The 20,788-nt window shown below is 45.2% G+C and overlaps 1 protein-coding gene across 2 annotated transcripts; it reads left to right on the forward strand.

The window, feature by feature from the left end:
- Positions 1-4,529: 4,529 nt before the first annotated feature.
- On the forward strand, positions 4,530-19,763 carry RNASEH1 (ribonuclease H1). Of its 2 annotated transcripts, none has more exons than XM_014731323.3 (8): positions 4,530-4,824; positions 5,733-5,848; positions 8,866-9,030; positions 10,683-10,782; positions 11,780-11,834; positions 12,154-12,238; positions 12,771-12,895; positions 13,888-19,763. In XM_014731323.3, exons 1-8 carry the CDS (start codon positions 4,694-4,696, stop codon positions 13,987-13,989), a joined length of 879 nt encoding a protein of 292 aa, XP_014586809.2. In that variant the 5' UTR covers positions 4,530-4,693; the 3' UTR covers positions 13,990-19,763. The 2 variants fall into 2 exon arrangements, with proteins under 2 accessions (XP_014586809.2, XP_014586808.2); XM_014731322.3 differs by having other exon boundaries at positions 4,566-4,824; positions 11,768-11,834.
- The last annotated feature ends 1,025 nt before the right edge of the window (positions 19,764-20,788 follow it).

A 20,788-nucleotide genomic window follows, 5' to 3' on the forward strand; every position in this document is an offset into this window, starting at 1 on the left:
TGAATGGCTCATAGGAGATAAGATGGAGCCTCAGGGGCTGCCATGGGAGTGACTATCCAGCTACGATGGTCCGGACCCCAAGGAGAACCCCTGCTTTGGTGCCCTCCCCTCTTCCTTGACTAAGGGCAGCAGACAAGGTCACTGGCTACTGCTCTGACCTTACTGCCTGAGATCGCTTGTTGGAGCTAGTCACGGCTTCAGATTAAGAGCCAGAAGATTTGGGATCAAGTTCCAGTTCCGAAACTATCTAGATGACTTTGGGCAAGTCATAGGAACTCCTTGAGCCTCAGTTTCTTCATTCCTTAAGTAAAAGTAAGATCTGCCGGTTGACCTCCCAGGGCTGAGGTGAGAAGTGAACAGTAACAGAAATAAAGGAACATGGCAGGTGGCAGTGGGCAGAGTCGTTCTGCAGGGTCTCAAAGCTGAGAGTGAGTCAGAATCCGCTGGTGGGCTTGTAAACACAAAGTGCTGGGCTTGACCCCTCGAGTTCCGAGTCTGCAGGTGTGGCGAGGGGCCCAGAATTTCCATTCCTAGTAAGTCCACAGGTGATGCTTCTGTGGCTGGTCAAGGACCAACTTTGAGAGCCATGGACTAAGTCCTGGCCATATGTCTTCCTGTCTATATGGCTGTGGGCAAGGTACCTAATCACTTGAAATCTCAGCTTTCTCGTCTGTAAACAGGATAATGCTAGTATGCATCATGAGGCTTGGTCATGGCTGCATGTGTGTAGTACTCAGCACAGTGCCTGGGACGGAGTGCAGACTTCCTGAAGGAATGTGTAAATAGTTATCAGTGGTGTCTGCACTGCAGCGTGCTAATGAACAAATGTGTTATTTCTGAAGCAGGAGATGGCTTCAGACTTATCTGTCCAAAACTGCACATTTGGGGAAATCCTTACGCGTTTTACAGAAATACGGTATAGAGAGGTAGAAATTTTTATTCAAGGAATACAGTTTGCAGGGGAATGTAAATTGGAGTTTTAAGCACATAGTTTCAACATATTATTTTACATGTGGTCCTATGTTGATCTCTAATTAGATTATAGAAAATTATAATTTTATAGGTCAGCGGTTCTTAAGATTTGGCCTCAGGACTCTCTGCACTGTTAAAAATTATTGAAGACCTCAAAGAATTTTTATTTATGTGGGTTATGTCTATTGCTATTTACCATACAAAAAATAAAATGAGCATTTAAAAAAATTATCTTTTAATTCAATAAAATAATAAACCCATTTCAAGTTAATATAAGTAATATGCTTTACTAAAAATAACTATATTTTCCCCCAAAAAAGTGAGAAGAGGCATGGTTTCACATTTTGCAAATCTCATGAATGTCTGGCTTAATGGAAGACCAAGTTTATCCTTCCCTTCTTTTCCCTTATATTTAGTGGTTTCTGCATGTGTATGTAACTCAAGGAATGTATTTTTTTATTTTAGTTGTTCTTAGATTTCTAAGAAGGATGTCATATTTTCGTTTGGGGACTTGTTTTACTCACTTACTATCACATTGCTCATATTCATCCATATTGTGCGTCGGTGGAACTCGCTTCGGTCACTTTGCTGCAGAGCCGATGTGGGGTCACTGTGACACCGCTTATTCATTCATCTTCCATTGATGGGCATTTTGAGCAGGTCCACATTTTTGCATGTAAGCACTGGCACTATGAATGTGTTGTGCACTGCGCTCACATGGTGTGCATGTCCAAGGGCTTCTCTTGTGTATATACCTGCAAAGGAAAAACGCCTATTTTCCTGTGTCAACAGAACACTTCTGACTCCAAATGTGTGGGTTTCCACACCAAGCAATTCTGACACTATCTGCCGGGACTTCATGCAGACCCCGCAGGTTAAGGGCTCAGTCCCACAAGACTGCCCTCCACTTCAGACGCCAGTCACAAGTAGTGGGTGCCCAGGTTACACACACTTCCATCTGCGTGGCTACAAAGCAGGGGTTCCCAGGACCCACCTCCTCAGGTTCAATAATTTGCTTTAACAGCTCACAGAACTCAGGGAAACACTTACTTATATTTACCTAATAAGGGATACAATGAACCACCGAATGAAGAGGTACATAGGACGAGATACGGGGAAGGGACAAGGAGCTTCCACGCCCTCTGCAGGCACGCCCACCATCCCAGCACCTCCACGTGTCCACCAGCGTGACAGCTCTCTGAACTCCACAATTCAGGTATTTTTATGGAGGCTTCACCATGTAGGCATGATATTCACTCAATCTCCAGCCCCTCTCCCCTCCCTTTCTGGTGACCAGTGCCCATCCTGAAGCTGTCCAGATGCCCACCAAGAGTTGCCTCGTTAGAACAAAAGATGCTCCTATCACCCAGGAAATTCCAAGGGATTTAGGAGCTCTGTCAGGAACTGGGGGAAGACATCAAATATATGTTTCTTATTATGGCACAACCTGGGAGCAGGATGGCAAGGTGATGACGTATACAAGTGTTTATAACTCTAAGAGGTAATACCAAGGACTTAAAAGGTCAAAAACAAAGCTTTAAAATTCTTAGTCAAAAATCCTGGTGAATACTTTTTTATGGGCAGTGGCTCTCAGTGTGGTCCCTGGACCAGCAGCAGCAGCATCGGGTGGTGATCTGTTGAGCAGGCTCTTCAGGTGAGGAAAAGCATTGGATGAAATGCCATTGTCACAGGTGATCAAGGAAATGTAAATGAAGACCACAAGGAGACGCCATTGACGCCCATCGTCATAAATGAAAAAGTCTGACAAAACAGTTATGGCTACAATGGGGTATAGTGGGCTCTCAGAGTTTTCTGCTGAAAGCAAAAATTGGTGCAACCACTTTGGAAAAGTTTGTCATAGCCTCTTAAGTCCCTTCTTATGATTACATCAATAATCTACTGGGGCCGGTCTGGTGGCATAGTGGTTAAGTTCACATGCTCCACTTTGGCAGTCAGGAGTTCATGAGTTCAGATCCTGGGCATGGACCTTCACACCACTCATCAAGCCATGCTGTGGCAGCGTCCCACATACAAAGTAGAGGATGACTGGCACAGATGTTAGCTCAAGGCCACTCTTCCTCAAGCAAAAAGAGGAAGATTGGCTACACGTTAGCTCATGGCCAATCTTCCTCACCAAAAAAAAAAAAAGAAAGAAAGAAAAGAATTGATACCTGTTAAAAACTTGTTCCTGATTGATCACTTCAGGAAGAGGGCTCTCTACCACATTATGACTGATGTCATTAAAGAAAGATGACAGCACCTTCTGCAATTCCTGGTAGGCAAAGATACCACCTAACATTGTGTCACACTTACTCTCATTCACATTGTCTCTCACTCTCATAGTCCTCTTTCCTATCACCCGGCTTATTTCTTTTATACCCCTAACAACAATGCTCGATTGCTTGTTTGTTTTACATGTCTAGCATTTCACTCCCCTCACTAGAAGGGAAGCTCTGTGTTGTCTCACCAGTGTCTGCAACAGCGCCGTTCAATAATTGGAGTCACATAAACAATTTAAACTTTTCTAGCTGTCACATTTAAAAAGTAAAAACAAAGCTAATTTTAAATATATTTAACACAATATATTCAAAATATTATCAGTTCAACATGTAATCAATATAAAAATTAATGAGCTTTCACCTTCTTTTTATTTTTCACACCAACGTTTCAAACTCTGGTGCCTATTTGACACTCACAGCCTATCTCAGTTGAATTAGTCCCATTTCATGTGCTCAATAGCCACGAGTGGCCAGCTCTGGATAAGCGGCTGGTATATTGTTGGCACTCAGTGCATACCTACGGAATTTTTTAGCGGACCTTGAGAAATAAGCAGAGATGGTTTTGTTATCTCTAATTTGCAGGTTATAATGGAGAATGACAATAGCTATTTCTATTTGGGTACTTTATGTGTCAGGGAGTAGAGTGTGCTCTTTTCATAATTTATTTCATCTAATATCTCAAAACCACAACTTTTCGCAGTGGGAGTTTTCATTCCCATCTTTCAGCTGATGAACTAAGTCTCCAAGGGCTAAGGCCTGGACTGAGACCACATGTTCCCTGGTAGGTACCGCGGCCCGGCCCGAGGCGTGCGCAGAGTGCCAGGCGCCCAGGGGGCCCAGAGCTCCCAGCACGGCCCCGAGGACACGCGGACGAGGCCCAGAACTGCGACGGAGGCGGAGCGGAAGGACCGGCCCCGACGCCCAAAGACCCGCGGAGGATGGAGGCTGGGCAGCGTCGGGGCACGTGCAGCGGGGTCAGAAGGGCGCCCGACCCCAGGCCCCGCCCTGGCCTAGGCTCCGCCCCGTTCCCCGCCCACCGCCCAGGCTCCGCCCCTCCCTAGCTCTCGCCCCCTCCCCACAGCCGGCCCCGGGCCTCTGGTACCCCACGCCGTGCCTCTCCCTGCTCCCGGCTAGGCCCCGCCCCGCCCCAGAGCCCTCCCCGCTCCAGCCCCGCCCCGCCCGGGGTCCTCCGCCCGGGCCCCACTGCCTCAGGACGACCGGATGCTTAGGAGCCTGAGGAGCACGCGGCTTCAGGCCCCGCCCCCCCAGGCCCCGCCCGAACGCGCGTCATCTCTCCGGGACGCGCGTCATTTCCCCGGGACGCGTGTCATCTCCCCGGGACGCGGGTCATCTCCACGCGCCGCCATCGCCGCAAGCTTGGTCTGTGGGATGTTGGCGCTAGGTCGGGAGGCGAGATGCTCGCCGGTGGCCGGGAGTAAACCATGACCAGGCTTTTGGGCGTGGTGCACAGAGTCGCTTTGGCGGTCGTGCGCTGCAGTGGCCGTGGCTGCGCGGGGCTCAGCATGTTCTATGCCGTGAGGAGGGGCCGCAAGGCCGGGGTCTTCCTGACCTGGTGAGTGAGCCGCGCCTCCCGGAAGGGGGCCCGGGGCAGCCTTCACGGCGGAGAGGCGGGCTGTCACCCTGGGTGCGCGGCCCTCGGCCTAGGGTTGAGCACGGGAACCCCCGCGCCTTCCCGCCGGCTGCCTGGGCCGTGGGAGCCCCGGGCGCGCCCCCCCCCCCCCCCCCGGGTTTATCCGCCGACGTTGGCCCGCGGGTCCCTGCCCGAGGCTCGACTCCGTTTCATTTTTGTTAGGAATATCAGTGGCCAAACTCGACTTAATCATTCCTTTTTGTTGCAGTGAAAGAATTTCCAAGAAGTTACACATAGTGGAACTCAGATAATTTCCTATGCTTTTAAGAAGAGAAATTGTGATAAGTTAATATTTGTATTGCAGTAACAATCCTTTGAGATAAGTCGGATTATTCTCATTCTCAGGTGTAGTTACTTGGTCAGGACGTTCACGGGCTAGTAAGTGACAGATGTAGGACTTGAACCCAGATGTTCTGACTCATGACCAGGACTCTTCCCGCAGTGTGGTATCAGGGTTTATCATCAGTCTATGTGCACCCTTGTGCTTCCCTATGCAGCTGTGCTACTGGGGAGGAAGCATCTCAGAAGCTGACTTTTTTGCTGTAATGAAATGATTGATAGATTTTTTTCAGAGACCTAAAAATTCTGGTATGCTTCGAGTTTGGGGGGAACCTTATGGTGGTGGTGTACCATCTGCCTGGCACGTAGCGTGACACAGGGTAAAGAGTTAGACATGCAAGATAAAACTAAACAGTGAGGCAGGACCCTTTCCCCCCTGGAACTGACAGCCCCAACCTTTTTCACACTATTCCCAACCTAAGAAAAGAATGTGAGAAAGGGATGAGTGAAAGAGGGAGGGAGGAAGAAAGTAACATTGCACTCTCTTCCAGGAATGAGTGTAGAGCACAGGTGGACCGGTTTCCTGCTGCCAGATTTAAGAAGTTTGCCACAGAAGAGGAGGCCTGGGCCTTTGTCAGGAACTCTGCCAGCCCCAATGGTTCGGAAGGTAGTCGTCACCTCACATGACTGACATTTTAACCTGTTTAAAGCATTTCATATCCCAGATGTCACTTGATTTATAGCTATTCTCTAGGCAGATAGAGAAGATGTTACAATTATTTCCATTCTACAGATTAGGAAACAGCCTGAAAGCAATTTACCTTAGTGGTTTCTATCAGTAGCAGTATTAGAGATGAGCCAGAACTGCGTCTCCTGTTCTGTTCAGTGTCCTCACTATACTTCATTCCATCTTTTAAAAAATACTTGTTCTTTTTAGGGCCAGCCCTGGTGGCCTAGTGGTTAAGTTCAGCGCACTCCACTTCGGCGGCCCAGGTTCAGTTCCTAGGCACAGACCTACACCACTCGTCTGTCAGTGGCCATGCTGTGGCAGCAGCTCACATACAGAAAGAGGAAGATTGGCAATGGATGTTAGCTCAGGCGAATCTTTCTCAGGAAAAAAAAAATACTTGTTCTTTTTATTGGATTGGAGAGGCAACAATTTTAAAGTGGTGAATGTATGCATCTGTAGGGTGTTTCCTTTTTATTTAGGACAGAGTCACACAATTGGAATTTCCTCCAGTTTCATCTGCTGTAGAAAGTGTAGTTATTTGAAGTTTAAGGACTAATATAAGAGACATCGGGTATGTAGGGAGACTCTCCTTTAGAGCACAAGATTTAAAAAATATATCTTAACCTACCTTGCAGAAGCGATTTTTCATTAACTTTACTCACAAACGTTTTTTACTACAGCAGATTAAGACTGAGCAGAGGATGGTTTGAATCCGCTTCTCTTAGACAGTCTGTCTAGAGCCTGCTGAGATGCTCGAGCATTGAACACCTGCTCCTTTGGGATGTCATAACAATTCTGGACACAGAGTTCAGGGAGAGGCAGGTCACTCTGGGAAACTTCCCTCAAGGGCTAGCTTCTGAAGCAGACGGAAGCTCACTCATTGGGCGTCTGCTCCACCCTCCATTTCCCCAGCAGCTTTTCAAGGAGCTTCTGATGTGACAGGCACACTTTCTACCCTGATGGAGAAATAAGTTGGGGATAGAGACAAGTTTGGAAGTGTGGCTCTTGTCTTGGTCAGCTTCTTAATACTTCCTTGTCACAAGATTTTGTTTTAACCCGCTAGTAACTTATTCATATTTCAATTCTTCCAATATCAGTATGTTTCTATTTATTAAGTACTCTCAATCTTAAGGCAAGCCAGTTCTTTATGTCTATGAATCTACCTTCCTTAGAAGTTACAGAGGCCTGCTAGTCGGAGACTTATGCATATAAAGTGGGATTTCACATCTTTAATGTTCAGGAATCAAACCAAAAAAGGAAAAAATGTTAGCCCCTTTCCCGGTTTCTCTTTTAATGTTACATTTATCCTTATTTTGAGATTACTGAGCTATTTGCTAGTTATTGTGGTTTATATAAGCTGATTTAGGGTTACTTTACTCAAAGATAAAACACAATTTTGTAAAGTAAAAACTGTGTGACACCCGTGGTCTCCTTTTCCTTCAGAGTCTTATCTGTTCTTTAAAATCTTTTGGTCCAATTTAACTTCTTCTGTTATAGTAAATTAAATCAATGTTTTTATCAATATTAAAATCCTGTAAAATTGCACTTTGACTTGTCCCTGTGTATTTGAGTTTATTCCTGTAGAGTACTTAGAGGATTATTTTCAAGGAAAATATAAGGTAACACAAATAGACTAGAGTGGAAATATCAAACATTGCTCTGTGTGTGATGGTGACTTCACTCAAGTTTTGCCTCAATCACCTTAGCAACCTTCTGAGAGGTGTGCGTTGATACGCTGTGCCAGGCAGGAGATTCTGCCTCGTACCTGTTTAGTGGGTGCTCAGTAAATGTTGGAGCCCATCTCCACATCCCTGGTTTAGGGCTTCCGAGCTAAAAGTGAACTCTGTAGTGTTGAGTTGAGGTGGTTATTTTGGAGATCCAATTACCTGCTCCTTCCGTACCCCTATCCCCACTCCATAAAATGGTAATGCTGCTTCAGATCACGTGGTCCAGTGCCTCATGTTACAGAAGCCTGGAGGGGCTAGGTCAGTTGACTGAGTTCCCACCTCATGAAAGGTGGAGCTCCGTTGAAACTCCGGGTTTTTAAATCCTGGTCTAATTCAGCTTCTGCCTCAGCTGCCGTGAAAATATTAAAGGAGTGGGTGAGATACTGCTGCCCCCAGATGAACTGAGAGTCTGTGAGAATCCCTTGAGAGTTGACCTAGAGTCCCCCCCTGCTGGGCTGCTGAAGGAAGGACGTGCAATAGCACCCTCCTTGAAGGATGCAGTCCCTTACGCCTTTTGGGTTCTTTTTCCTTTCTTATGTCCTGTTATCTGTTTAAGGTCTACTTACCCATGTGTTCTTAGTTTTCCTAGAGGGTCTCAACTTGGAGTATAATTAGAGAATTCGGGGCGGTGAGGGGCAGGGGGTTGAACCACGGATACCATTGATCCTATATACAGAATTTTGATCGTTGTCTTTTCTGGAGAAAGAGCCCCTCAGATTTTCAAATTGTTTATGATCCCTAAAGGGTTCAGGACCCTTAGTACTATCTCCATCAAAACCACATTTCTTTTTTAAGAGAAGCTTTTCTCTGTCTTCACATTGCCCTTATCAAGCTTATCATGGAAATGTAGAATAGTTTTATGGGATGTCAAAGTCTGAGGTGGTTTGCACTGCCTTAATTCATTCTCTCTTTATGGGGCCACATAGAGGGGGTATTTAAGTATTTAAGTCTGATTTAACTTAATAAATGTCTCGTCTCTTTTTTTTTTAATTTTGCTGAGAAAGATTTGTCCTGAGCCAACATCTATGCCAGTCTTCCTCTATTCTGCATGTGGGTCACTGCCACGTGGCCCCCGATGAGTGGTGTAGGTCTGCACCCAGGAACCAAACCTGGGCTGCTGAAGCCGAGCACGCCGAGCTTAACCACTAGGCCCCCACATTTCTTGATTCTTAATCATTTCCTGTTGTGTTCATTGTTTCTGACTTATGAGTAGACTCTGTCTTTCAGGGCAGGAAAGTGAACATGTACAAAAGTTACAAGCGAAAGCTAACAAGCGACTCCGCGAGCCCTTGGATGGAGATGACGGTGAAAACACAGAGCCTTGTGCAAAGCACGTGAAACAGAGCACAGACTCGATACCGTCAGTCAGCAAAGACGTGTTTTCTTATATGGGTAAATCTTTCTTACATTTTTCATTCTTCATATAATAATGAAAATATGTCTGTGTGCAAAAGCTTTTCTCACTTTCTTAATGGGGGCACTTGAGTTATGTTTAATATCCTCGTTCATCTCTTAAAAGGCTATTTAAAAATCTCTAAGGTCACTTTTGTAATTGATCAAATCGTACAAAATTATTAAAATTTTGGATGTTCACAGGAAAACCATTACATAGGCTACAAATGAGATCACCAATCTTTGGAAATACAGCATTTCCTCTGCACACAGGGTTTCCAGGTCGCTGAGGTAGAGGAAACGTGGAGACTGCAGCCTCTTCAGATAAGAGAGGGCTTGGCAGAGCTCCTTTTAGAGTCAGCTAGCACCGCATCTTAACCTCTCCCTTCAGATGATTCTGCCTCCTCCTGGGAAGCCGGATAGCCCTAGCTTGTCCTGCACCTTTGACTCCAGCGGTCAGGTGTCTGTATTTAATGACTTAGTATATAAGTTTCTTTTTTGTCTTTCACATGTATCAACAGAAAATGGGAATAAGTAGCATTTTTTAATATAAATCAGTGTTATTTGTAGGTTCCAAATTTTCCTCCAAGAAGAAGCCATTTTATAGTTTAAAGGAAACCAATAGAAAATGTTTTATCAAGATGTATGAAGACTGTAAAAATCAATTTCACAGTTATGTAAAAAAAAAAAAACCCAAATATCCTTGAGTTGGTTATTTACCATTAGTAATTGAAGCAAATATTTTTGGATGGGTAGACAAGCCATTTCCATTGTCCTGACAGTTGCTGGAAGCATAATGGCACCTCACACAGTCTCTGACGTATGCTAGGTACTCACAGTTGAAACAGAGTTCAACGACTAGGAAGGCAGCCTTGTTGATGGCATCAAGTCCAGTTGAACCCAGGAGGGTTGCCCACACGTGCGCCCTCACAAACTCCCCATCCTACTCTTGCTGGGACCTGCTTCTCCGTCCTTTCGCAGCTTGCCTCTGCCGGGTGCAGTCTACTGTTCCTTGCTCCCATGCCCCTGCCCTTTGACACCTGCAAGCTGACTTTTCCCACTGGCCTGCTGGAGTGTTCTGCTGGTCATGAGTGGCCTGTGAGTGGCCTCACACCAGTCCTTTTCTACTTGCTCTGTACAGCGTGGGTGCATCGATCATACCCTCTGTCTCGATGGAAAGAAGCAAAGGGGGGGGACCACAGTTCACCAGTGGCAAATATACTAAGAAATAATTAGATGGACGTTTGTCAGAGGACTTGACCTTCTGGGAGCAAATCCCCATCATGCCCAGGCACTGCTTGTCTGGAAGGACGGTTCCTGGGAGTGACCATGACCCCGCCCCCGTGAGGAGAGGGGCAGTGGCGTTCCCTGACTCCTGCAGGGGCGTGAGCAGCAGTTCTCACTGCAGTGGGCTCTAGGTTTACGGAGTGAGTGCCTTCGCCTCGGCTACAAAATGTGAGTGGATTCCAGGCAAAAAGTGTCAAGTGCTCTCGTATAAGGAATTGATAATGTTTTCCTGGACAGAAAACTTCTACAGCATCATCAAGTTCCCTCTCAGTTTAAAATGCTAATTCAATCTTAGTAAAATTTTTAGGCGAATTGCAGTTTTTAGTGATGTTGGTCTAGGCGCTCACTAAGTTTCCCTCTTACAGGAGAATTTGTGGTCGTCTACACTGACGGCTGCTGCTCCAGTAATGGGCGGAGGAGGGCACGAGCAGGAATTGGTGTTTACTGGGGGCCGGGCCATCCTTTGTAAGTAAATTTAAAAAGTTGAGTTTTTTTAAGCTTCACATTTCACCGAATCATATTCCAAAACTTATGAGAATGAGGCAGGAGCTGCTTATTGTTCAATTATCTGATAAGCAGCCTTGGCAGGGGATAGCGAAAGAGCAAACTTTGGTTCAAGTTGACACTGACGGCTTTGTTCTTGAGAATGTACACTACCTTAGCGTTGCTTTGCTAGCACTAAATCTTGACAAGTCTCTGTGTCTCACTGATAAGATTTTACACCAAAATGACCTAACTGCCCCTAGAAGAGTCCCCCGTGTCCCTGGGAGATGGTTTGGCAAGGAGGCACAAGGGGCCGTCATCAGATTGGGAACCCGTCCTAGCACCACAGCTCTTCTGAAGATGTGAGCAAAGTCAAGGTGACGTGAAGGACGGCCGTCCAAGAGCCCCTGGCCCCTGAACGTGAAAGAACTTGGATAGTCGCTGACAGCCTTCAGTTCGGTATAAAAGAGGGATTGGACCCGTGTGTAGTAGCCACGCACCAGTCCTGAGCGTCGTCCGGTGTTTACAGGTGCTCACACCCGTGTTAGGCGTAGTTAATGTCACCTGCTCAGGAAGAATCCCACTGTACATTTCTCTTGAGCTTCGTAGTCTGTACAGCCCTGTCACTTGGATGTCTCATTTCAGCCTCAAACCCTGTGAGAGGTGGTGAGCTCGTGTGACACCTGAGTGTCCACAGGGTTGATGCTTGCCCTAGACCACGCACTAAGATAGTTCAGGTCCAGAAATTAAGCTTCCCTTCTGACTTCTCATCCGGTGTTCCTGCTACATGCCGTACATGGTGCTTTTCAACAAGATGCTAGTATCGTTGGCTTGATTGTTAAAGGCTGTTTTTATATGATGCTTTCTTTCATATTTCAAATAAAAATATATTCAAGCCTATATCCAATAAGAGGCTTAAGGAATCACTTTGAGAATTAGCTTTATGATTTTTTTTTCTTTTGTACTGTTTTGAAACCAGAAATGTAGGCATTAGACTTCCTGGACGACAGACAAACCAACGAGCCGAAATTCATGTAAGTTATCAGATATATTTTCCACTAAAAATGTAAGTTTAGCATTGACTGTGAACATACCATTGAACTCAGTCCAGAAGATGCTTGGTTTGGGGTTAGTGACAATTCTGAAGGACAGAAATTTTCTAGAAAAATGCTGAAACTTATTTCCTATAGCTGTCTACACAGAATTGTCTGTGTAGCATTATTTCACAGAGTATATAATTATTACAGACAGCACAGAAAAAGGGATGTTTAAATTTTTGAGGTTATTTTGATTACCAGTAATGTTGAAAGCTGAACGTTTTCTGTAGCATGACGACTGACTTGTCTCTTGAAGGCAGCCTGCAAAGCCATCGAACAGGCCAAGGCTCAGAACATCAATAAGTTGGTTCTATATACGGACAGTATGTTTACTATCAATGGTAAGCTTTTACCTTTTCCTTCTTTCACTGTTTTTCTAGTAAATGTGAGGGGAAATAGGTATTTCCTTCCCCAATAGGAGGTATTGTGTCAGGGCAGGAACCAGATGGTAAATGGGGATGACAATTGGGTTGTCAAGTATAAAGGAAAGTGAGGACTTGGGAGCCCAGTTCTGCCGCTGCAGGATTTGCCACAAAGGCATTTCTTTGCCAGGCACTGAAGATGTGGCACTTTGAATCTAACTACGTAACTAACTTAAGATGGTGTGCTGATAGCTTCTTTGGGAAATACCATGGGCGGGATGAAGAGGCTGGGGAGGGCTTCCTGCAGGAGGTGACATCGTACTGGTCTGAGAGCTTTAGTCTGAGTACAAGTGGGAGTAAGTGGACAAGAAACAGAGTGCTTAAGGTCTGTGCCAAAGGCCAGGGTGCTACTCAGAATACAAGGGGGGATGACTGTAAGAGGGACATCTAGGGAGGAAAAGAGGCCAGAACAGTTGAGATTAACTGATCCATGAGTGTGCGTTTCTTCTAGGTATCACTAACTGGGTTCAAGGTTGGAAGAAAAATGGATGGAGAACAAGCACAGGGAAAGAGGTGACCAACAAAGAGGACTTTGTGGAGCTGGACAGACTTACCCAGGGCATGGACATCCAGTGGGTGAGTGAGCTCTTAAACCATCCTGTCTTATGACCAAGTAAAGCAAATTGACCTGAGAGATTTATGGTTTCCATAAGTGAGTTAATGACTTAAGTTAAAGGAATAGTTTCCATGAAATTAATACCCTAGTGTGTATTAGAACACATTCAATTCTTTTGATCGTCACATAAGCAATACTGCTGTAACAAGAGGGTACCAGAGTGTGCAGAATGCACTGTTCTGGTACTGTGGTCGAGGGGCCATCTGTATTCTGTATTTTGTCTTCGGCCGGGCACACCTCATCACTGTTAAAGTGACTTGTAATAGTCAACGTGTTGGTGTCTTCGGAAGCAGCTGTAATGTTAAATAAAACTAATTTATAGTGTATTTTGTTACAAGTAAAGTTGTGTGATAAGAAGTTAGTAATATGTTTTTTCCCAAAAAGGAAGTATCTTTTTTATAATTGATAATTTTTATTAAAATTATTTTTTCAAACAATACAGAGCAAGTTAAACTGCAACCATTTTCTTAACCCTACTTTGCCCTCCCAGCCCAGGACCACTGATAACAAACAGTTGGGTAGCTGGCATTTATAACTTGCCTTTCAGCACCATAAATGCAGTCAGTGGTTAAATCAGATAAGTACACTTCTTCTAACAGCATTTAAAGAGAATAAAGTGTGAGTATCATAGACATATCCATCCATCCATACGAACGTGCTTTGCCTGGAAAGCTTGTCAAGTCCCATCATGAACTGGGAAAAAAGCAATACAAACAGTAAAGTGCAATTTATGGAGAATCAAAATGGAATTTTTGTCAACGTGTCCGTTGCATGAGTGTGTTAGGAATCTGCAGTCTGCTGTTTAGAACTGTGTTGAGGAAGAGGGGCATGAAGGAGAGCTTTCTCCTGCTCAGCCTGCCCTGAACAGTCAACATTTTTTGCAATGAGGATGTGGTCATGTGGTGTTTGTGTAAAAAATTAGTAAAAATAACAGGGAAAATTTATTTGACAGATGCATGTTCCTGGTCATTCGGGATTCGCAGGCAATGAAGAAGCTGACAGATTAGCGAGAGAAGGAGCTAAGCAATCTGAGGACCGAATGAAGTCATTTTAATTCTTGGAAAAACTTGAGCCGGTGGCTGTTTTCTTACTTTTACTTACTGGTGTGAAAAACAAAACCACAGGAGCACCTTTGCAAGTAGACGGGGAGACACCACTGTCAACCTAAGTCAGAAAGGCCAGGTAGCGTTCTGTGATGCCGCGTGATAAACAGTAGTTAAATGTATGATAAATTGAGCATCCTTTGAGATTTGAGAATTGTTTGAGATTTCAGCATTATGCTTTATTGGGCTTGATACTCTTCTCATTAGTTTTACTGCAGTCTGGACAAAAGTTTTAGGACTTTGATTTCATAAGGATGAATAGAACATTGGTTAAAAAATGCAGACAGGAAGTCTTGAAGTATTCTGAAAGAGTTCATTTACCTTCCAGTTGGGAGGATTGTGTCTCAGGGTTTTCGGGTTGACATGTGCCTGTGTGGGGGCACTCCCTTGCTGTGCAGCCCATGTGGGCCCACAGCTCAGCAGAGGATGTGGGCTGGGTCTTACCTGGCTGGGCACCCGTGTACAGGGCAAACCTGCACATAGGTAGCCCTGGCTGCTCGACGTTTGTGTAGGAACGGTTACCACCATTAAAGACCTAGATGTGTAAATAAATCTTCTAAAATTTTCTTTGAGTGTTTTTGCTAAAAGCACTATGCAAATTAAAAAAAAGAGTGAGGGGCCGGCCCCATGGCCAAGTAGTTAAAATTCTACACACTCTGCTTCAGCAGCCCGGGTTCATGTTTTCGGATCCCAAGCACCGACCTATTCCACTCATCAACCATGCTGTGGAGGCATCACACATACAAAAAATAGAGGAAGGTAGTACAGATGTTAGCTCAGGGCTAATGTTCCTCAAGCGAAAAAAAGAGGAGGGTTGGCAATGGATGTTAGTTCAGGGCAAATCTTCCTCACCAAAAAAAAAAGTCTGATGTTATTTATTTATTTATAGCTTTACTTTTTATTACTCTTTTAGAACATACAGAAAATGACACAAAACAAATGTATAGCTTATCGAACTATCAAAAGGTGAATACCCCTGTAACCTCCATCCAGGTCAAGAAATACAACTTTGCCAGACACCCCAGAAAGTTCTCCAAATGTCAGTCCAATCACAGCCCCCTCTCCCTCCAAAACTAATCCCGTCTTTTATAGAAATGACTTCTTTGTGTTTCTTTATGGTGGTTGGTCTTGGCTTTTTTTTGTACTTTTTGAACTTGCTATTTCTTAAGTGGCTTTAATTTATAGGCCCCCTCCATCCTGTTCTTACAGTTTGTCTGCTGAGAACCTGGGCCACTTGTCCTGTCATTTCCTGCAGTCTGGATTTTGCCGCTTGCGCGCCCACGGCACAGTCCGCGTTTTCTTCTTCCTCTGTACTCCCTGCACGTTGGCAGCTGGGGCAGAGGCTTGATCGGAATCAGGTTCTTTCATCGGAAGCTGTAGCCAGTTTTCATCTTTTTTATGTTGACAGCTGCCAATGCTCAGTGCCTAGATCCATAGTCAGGGCTTGCAAAATGGTGATGTTCTGTTATTTTGCTCGCTTTATTGGCTGAATGGTTTTAGGAGAAGATGCTTCCCCTCATCTACTATTCAGTTTCCCGGTGGTAGAGTTCATATAAGACAGGCAGGATGGGTGCTAGGATAATTAGTTCCCTGTCATCCTTAGAAGGTGACCAGTTAAGACTTTCTGTTTATCTATTTGTATAACATGTATATGTGTGTGTCATGAACTCATGGACTTAAGCGTATTTGATGGGTTTCAATTCATTGCAATTTTTGTCTTTATTGACCCAAACTGTAGCTTCTTTGTCCTGTAGGAGGGAGCCTCTTCTGGTTGGCTCTTGATTTCTTTTGGTGTTCATGTATGCACACATTTATGCATGCACACACACATACATGTACAGACCACACGCACAGGACACTCACACAGTCCACGCATGCGCAGACCGCATGCATGCACGCGCACACGGTCATTGGTAGCTTCCTTGCAGTCTAGTGTATCAAGGTGTTCTCAACCCATCTTGTACCTTTCCTGCTCCAAACCTAGAATCTGCTATTTCTCTTAGAATCTCTGATTTCTTTTCACTGACACAGCCGGGGATGCTCATTGCTACTGGGTTGATCATTGTTTATAGGCCTTTTCAGTGGACAGAGTTATGAAAAAAAATATACACACACACATATTTAAAAATAAAATATTTTCCGAGCTCATGTTGGTATTCCCAGTACAAATTCAGGATTCCAGGGTGCGTAACCCCTCCTATGTTATGTCCGAGTCTCCCTCTACATTGAGAGTCCTGATTCTCAGGCCCTGGGGGCAATGGAGTAGAATATCCCTTACTTAGTTGCTAGCTTTATTCCACTTTAACGTACAGTATTTGGATCCTGGTACTAATGCTGTGCTATTAATTGTAGTGAAAACTTTACCGCATTTGCCTTGTCAACCATTACATCGAATCTCTCCCACTTATCCTCATTTAGTTGTATTTCTGTGTATTTAGTGCTTATAACGAGTCTCGAGGTCAGTGACATCTTGGGAACCATATTCCCTGCGTTCCTGAATGTTGAATTTGGTTTCTATCCTTCATACTTAGAGATTGATTTTGTAGGATATGAAATCCTTTGCTTGCATTTTCTTTCCTCGAGTAACTAAAACATTTTATTTAGTTTTCTTCCAGCATAAAGTGATGCATGAAAAGCCTAATAAATCTTACTTTCTTTGCCTTGTAAGTCATGTATTCCTCTTGCTTAGATGTCCAAAGGACTTCTTCCTTTTTCTTTATTCAGTAATTTTATTAGAATGTGTCATGTGTTAGTTGCCCTGGGTCAGTATTTGCAGGTGTATGGTATGCTCTTTCTATATCTGTTTTCAAATCTGCTATTTCAGGAAGATTTTCTTGAATTGTGGTTTAGTGTTCTGTTTTTCTTCTAATGGTTGTGGACCCAATTCCAACGTGTGGCGAGGAGGGAGGCAGGGTGTTCCCAAACCACCAAGCAAGTCTCCAACCCCAGCACGTTGTGCTGCAGTTCACTTCAATTCTGACACTGTGTACCTGGAGGTAGCATCAGATCCCACAGGTTAAGGGCTCAGTCCCATAAGACTGCCCCTCCCACTGCAGACGCCAGTCACAAGCACAGCTGGTCACTTGCTCCTCTAACTGACAGGCTATAGGTTGGAGGTTCCAACGACCCCCTCCTTGGGTTCAATGAATTTGCCTCAGCAGCTCACAGAACTCAGAGAAACATTTTACCAACTAGATTCCTGGCTCTTCTCAGGAAGAGCCATATGCAAGAGATGCACAGGGCACGAACGGGAATGGGCATGGAGCTTCCGTGCTCTCTGAGTGCACCGCTCTCCACAACTCTCCACGCGTTCACCAGCCCAGAAGCTCTCCAGACCCCTCCTTTGGGAGTTTTCGAGGTGTCATTACACAGGCAAGATTGATTAAATCATTGGCCATTGGTGATTGGTTCAACCTCCAGCCCCTCTCCCCTCTGAAGGTTGAGGGTGGGACTGAAAGTTCCAACCCTCTAATCACATGATTGGTTCCCCTGGTAGCAGCCTCTGTCTGGCTTTCCAAAAGTCACCTCGTTAACATAACAAAAGACACCTTTGTCTCTTAGTGCTCAGAAAATTCCAAGGGTTTTAGGAGCTCTGTACCAGCAAGGGGGACAAGACCAAATGTGTATTTCTTTTTTTTATTTTTAAAGACTTTGTCTTTTCTTTTTCTCCCCAAAGCACCCCGGTACATAGTTGTGTATTTTCAGTTGTGGGTCCTTCTAGTTGTGGCATGTGGGATACCACCTCACCATGGCCTGATGAGCAGTGCCATGTCCGCGCCCAGGATTCAAACCAGTGAAACCCTGGGCCGCCGGAGCAGAGCGTGCGAACTTAACCACTCGACCATGGGGCCGGCTCCCAAATATGTATTTATGATAAGTCACACTGGCTTTGGTTTTCTCTGGAGGACCCTCTTATCTGTATGTTGAAATCTGATTTGCCCATCTTCAGTATTTGCTACTTCATCTTGAATCTTTTATCTCTTTCTTCATTTCTTTGTGTTTTTACATGTTCTCCTTTTCATGTTATGTTTCTAAAGGCATTATTTGCTGTCTTATTTGCTCTTGATTCTCATTTCTAAAATTGCTTTCCTGTCTCTCTGATTTCCTTGTGTCTGTCTTCTTACTCCTGGTGTTTTCTGATGCTGATATCTTGTGTCGGGTTTTGACGTTGTGAAGCTCCTTTTGAAGCAGTGTGTTTTGGTCTGTGTGATGGGCACGTCTATCTGGCGTGCCCTCATGGCCTATGGGGATGTTCGTTCTGTGCCTTTTTCCTTTTTCTTAGAATAGTTCTGTGGGATTTGACCTCGATCCTCACCTGTTGCTCACTGTCCTAGTCATTTAGTTTAGATAGCTCTTCTCACTTCACAGAGCTCTCTCTGTTGGATTTTGAATAATGTTAAGAATGGTGGCCAGCTTCTTGAGCTCCGCAACGTGAATCTGGACCCTGGTCTCCGTGGTCCCCGTCCTGCCTGGTGCTGGTTCTGCTCCCGGCAGCGTGGGTCCCTGATGGGTCAATTGCAGCAGTTCTTGGGCTGCATGGCTCCAGTCCTGATCTGGTGCAGGGCCTTGATCTACTCGCCGCTAGACAAGAGCCAGTCTGTCAAGAGGCAAGCTGGTGGAGAGAGGAAACTTTACTTAAGCAATGAGCTAGCTAATCCGAAGAAAAAACACCTTGAAGGGGAACTGATTTGGAAATGACTTATGTAAGGCAGAGAGGGTTGGGGAGGGGGCTCGGGGGGCCAGGTATTGGATGACCACAGACCATTGGGTGCCTCTCCGTAGACAAAAGCTTCGGATCTGCTGAATTTGACGTTCCTGAGGAATCTGAGAAAACATTAGTTACTTTCTTATCAGAGAGAGAAGGAACAGTTTGGGCAGAGGACTTAGATCTTCTGCTAACAAGTCATTGTCTCTACCGGTCACTGACTGGCTACTGATCAGCTTGCCCACATGCAGTTTCAGGCGTTTCTCCAGAGCACGCTGTGAGAGTAAGACGGGGTGGGGAGGAGGGTTTGGGCGTGGAGTCTCTCGTGGTAACTCGGTCTCAGCCCCTCAGACCTTCTCACAGTGGGTGCCTCGCCCTCATCCACCCCTGGAGCAGGCAGAACCGCCCAGCTCCAGCCGCTGCCCTCACACTGGCCCTGCACACCTTGCGTGGATGCCTGCTGGCTCCTCTGGGCTTCTCCGGCTCAGGGTCCATCAGGGGCCCAGTTACCCGGCTTTGGTTTTCCCCACAGGTGCATGGTGAGCAGGCCATGGGCTTCGCTGCTGTGCTTTGGATTTTGGGCAGTCACTGCATCATCTTGCTTTTAAAACGGCTTGATTGAGGCATAATTGACTGATAATAAAGAGTGCATATGTACAGTGGGCTTATGTGTACACCCGTGAAAGCCCCTCCACGCTGCTTTGAAATCCTCCCTCCCTTCTCCATCCCCAGGGGACCACTGATCTGCTTTCTGTCACTGTCGACTAATTTGTATTTTCTAGGATTTTATATAAATGGAGTCATACAACCTAAACTCTTTTTGTGGGGGCAGCTGCTTTTACTCAGGATAATTATTTTGGCATTTACCCATGCTGTGTATATCAACAATTCGCTTCTTTTTGTTGCTAAGTAGTATTCCATTGTATGCGTAACCACAGTTTGTACCCATTCTCCTGTTTATGGACATTTGGATTGTTCCCAGTTTCTGGCTTTTATAAATAAAGCTACTGTGAACACTTATGTACTAGTCTTTCTGTGGACATACTTTTATTTCTCTTGGGTAAATGCTCAGGAGTGGAATTGGTGCCAAGTGTTGACTCAAATAATCCATAGCCAATCTATAGATGAAAATTTGGGGGAGTTTATTCTGATCCAAAATGTGAGGACCATGGCCCAGGGCCTTTCTTCCCAAAGGAAGAAAGGGCACCAAAGAAGTGGGTTATACAGAGTGGTTATATACCCCCAAAGAGGATGTTTCACAGAGGATTGAAATGTCCTTTTACAGTAGTCACAAGACTGCTCTGTTGGCACAGCGATTGATGGACACAGCAGGTAGCTCTGCTGTCTCAGTGGACACAGCAGGGTGGCAGGTCTGTTGTCTCCAACTGGGTGGTCACAGGTGAGCTGGGTGGTCAAAGGTGAGTGCAGCAATCAGTTCCTAGCCTAAGGAAAGATGCTTATCCTTAAGGAAGTGCCAATGTAGGGGGAATTTGTACCTTTATCTTCAGGGTGTTTGTTCTTGCCATAGGAAATGTTTAAAGCAGATATACAATGCTTGCTCAATGGCCATGTCAGGCCCTTTTGGAAAAACAAAGTCAGGCCGAATTAGGTTTACACCAAATGGCTTCCTCATATACTCCAATATATCCTATTGCTTGCCGTTTCTGTTTGTCACAAGCAAGGGCTGTCCCTCCACCTTTGTGCACAGAAGCCAATACTGCGTACGCTGCTCTTTGAGAGAAGCAAGCTTATTAATGCAGTCAACAGGGAAGGGCTCTCAAATATGTCTCCCCGATCCAGGGTATGGGGTAAGGTTGAAGGGATCAGGGACAGCAGTGCTGGTATCTGGAAGCACTGGCAGGATGCGTTTCAATTGGCGGATCAAAATTTTCTCACTCCTGGCTGGCTTGCCACCCCTGAAAAATACCCTTTAACATTCTGTTGTTGAGATGAGGCAGGCACAGTAATGGGGGGTGAAGTTGTTATGTAGATTTAAGTCATTCTCTTCTCGACAGATAAGAGTTTCCAGAGATTTAGTCTCCTCT

This window comes from Equus caballus, chromosome 15 (assembly GCF_041296265.1).
Source record: "Equus caballus isolate H_3958 breed thoroughbred chromosome 15, TB-T2T, whole genome shotgun sequence".
Lineage (NCBI taxonomy): Eukaryota > Metazoa > Chordata > Mammalia > Perissodactyla > Equidae > Equus > Equus caballus.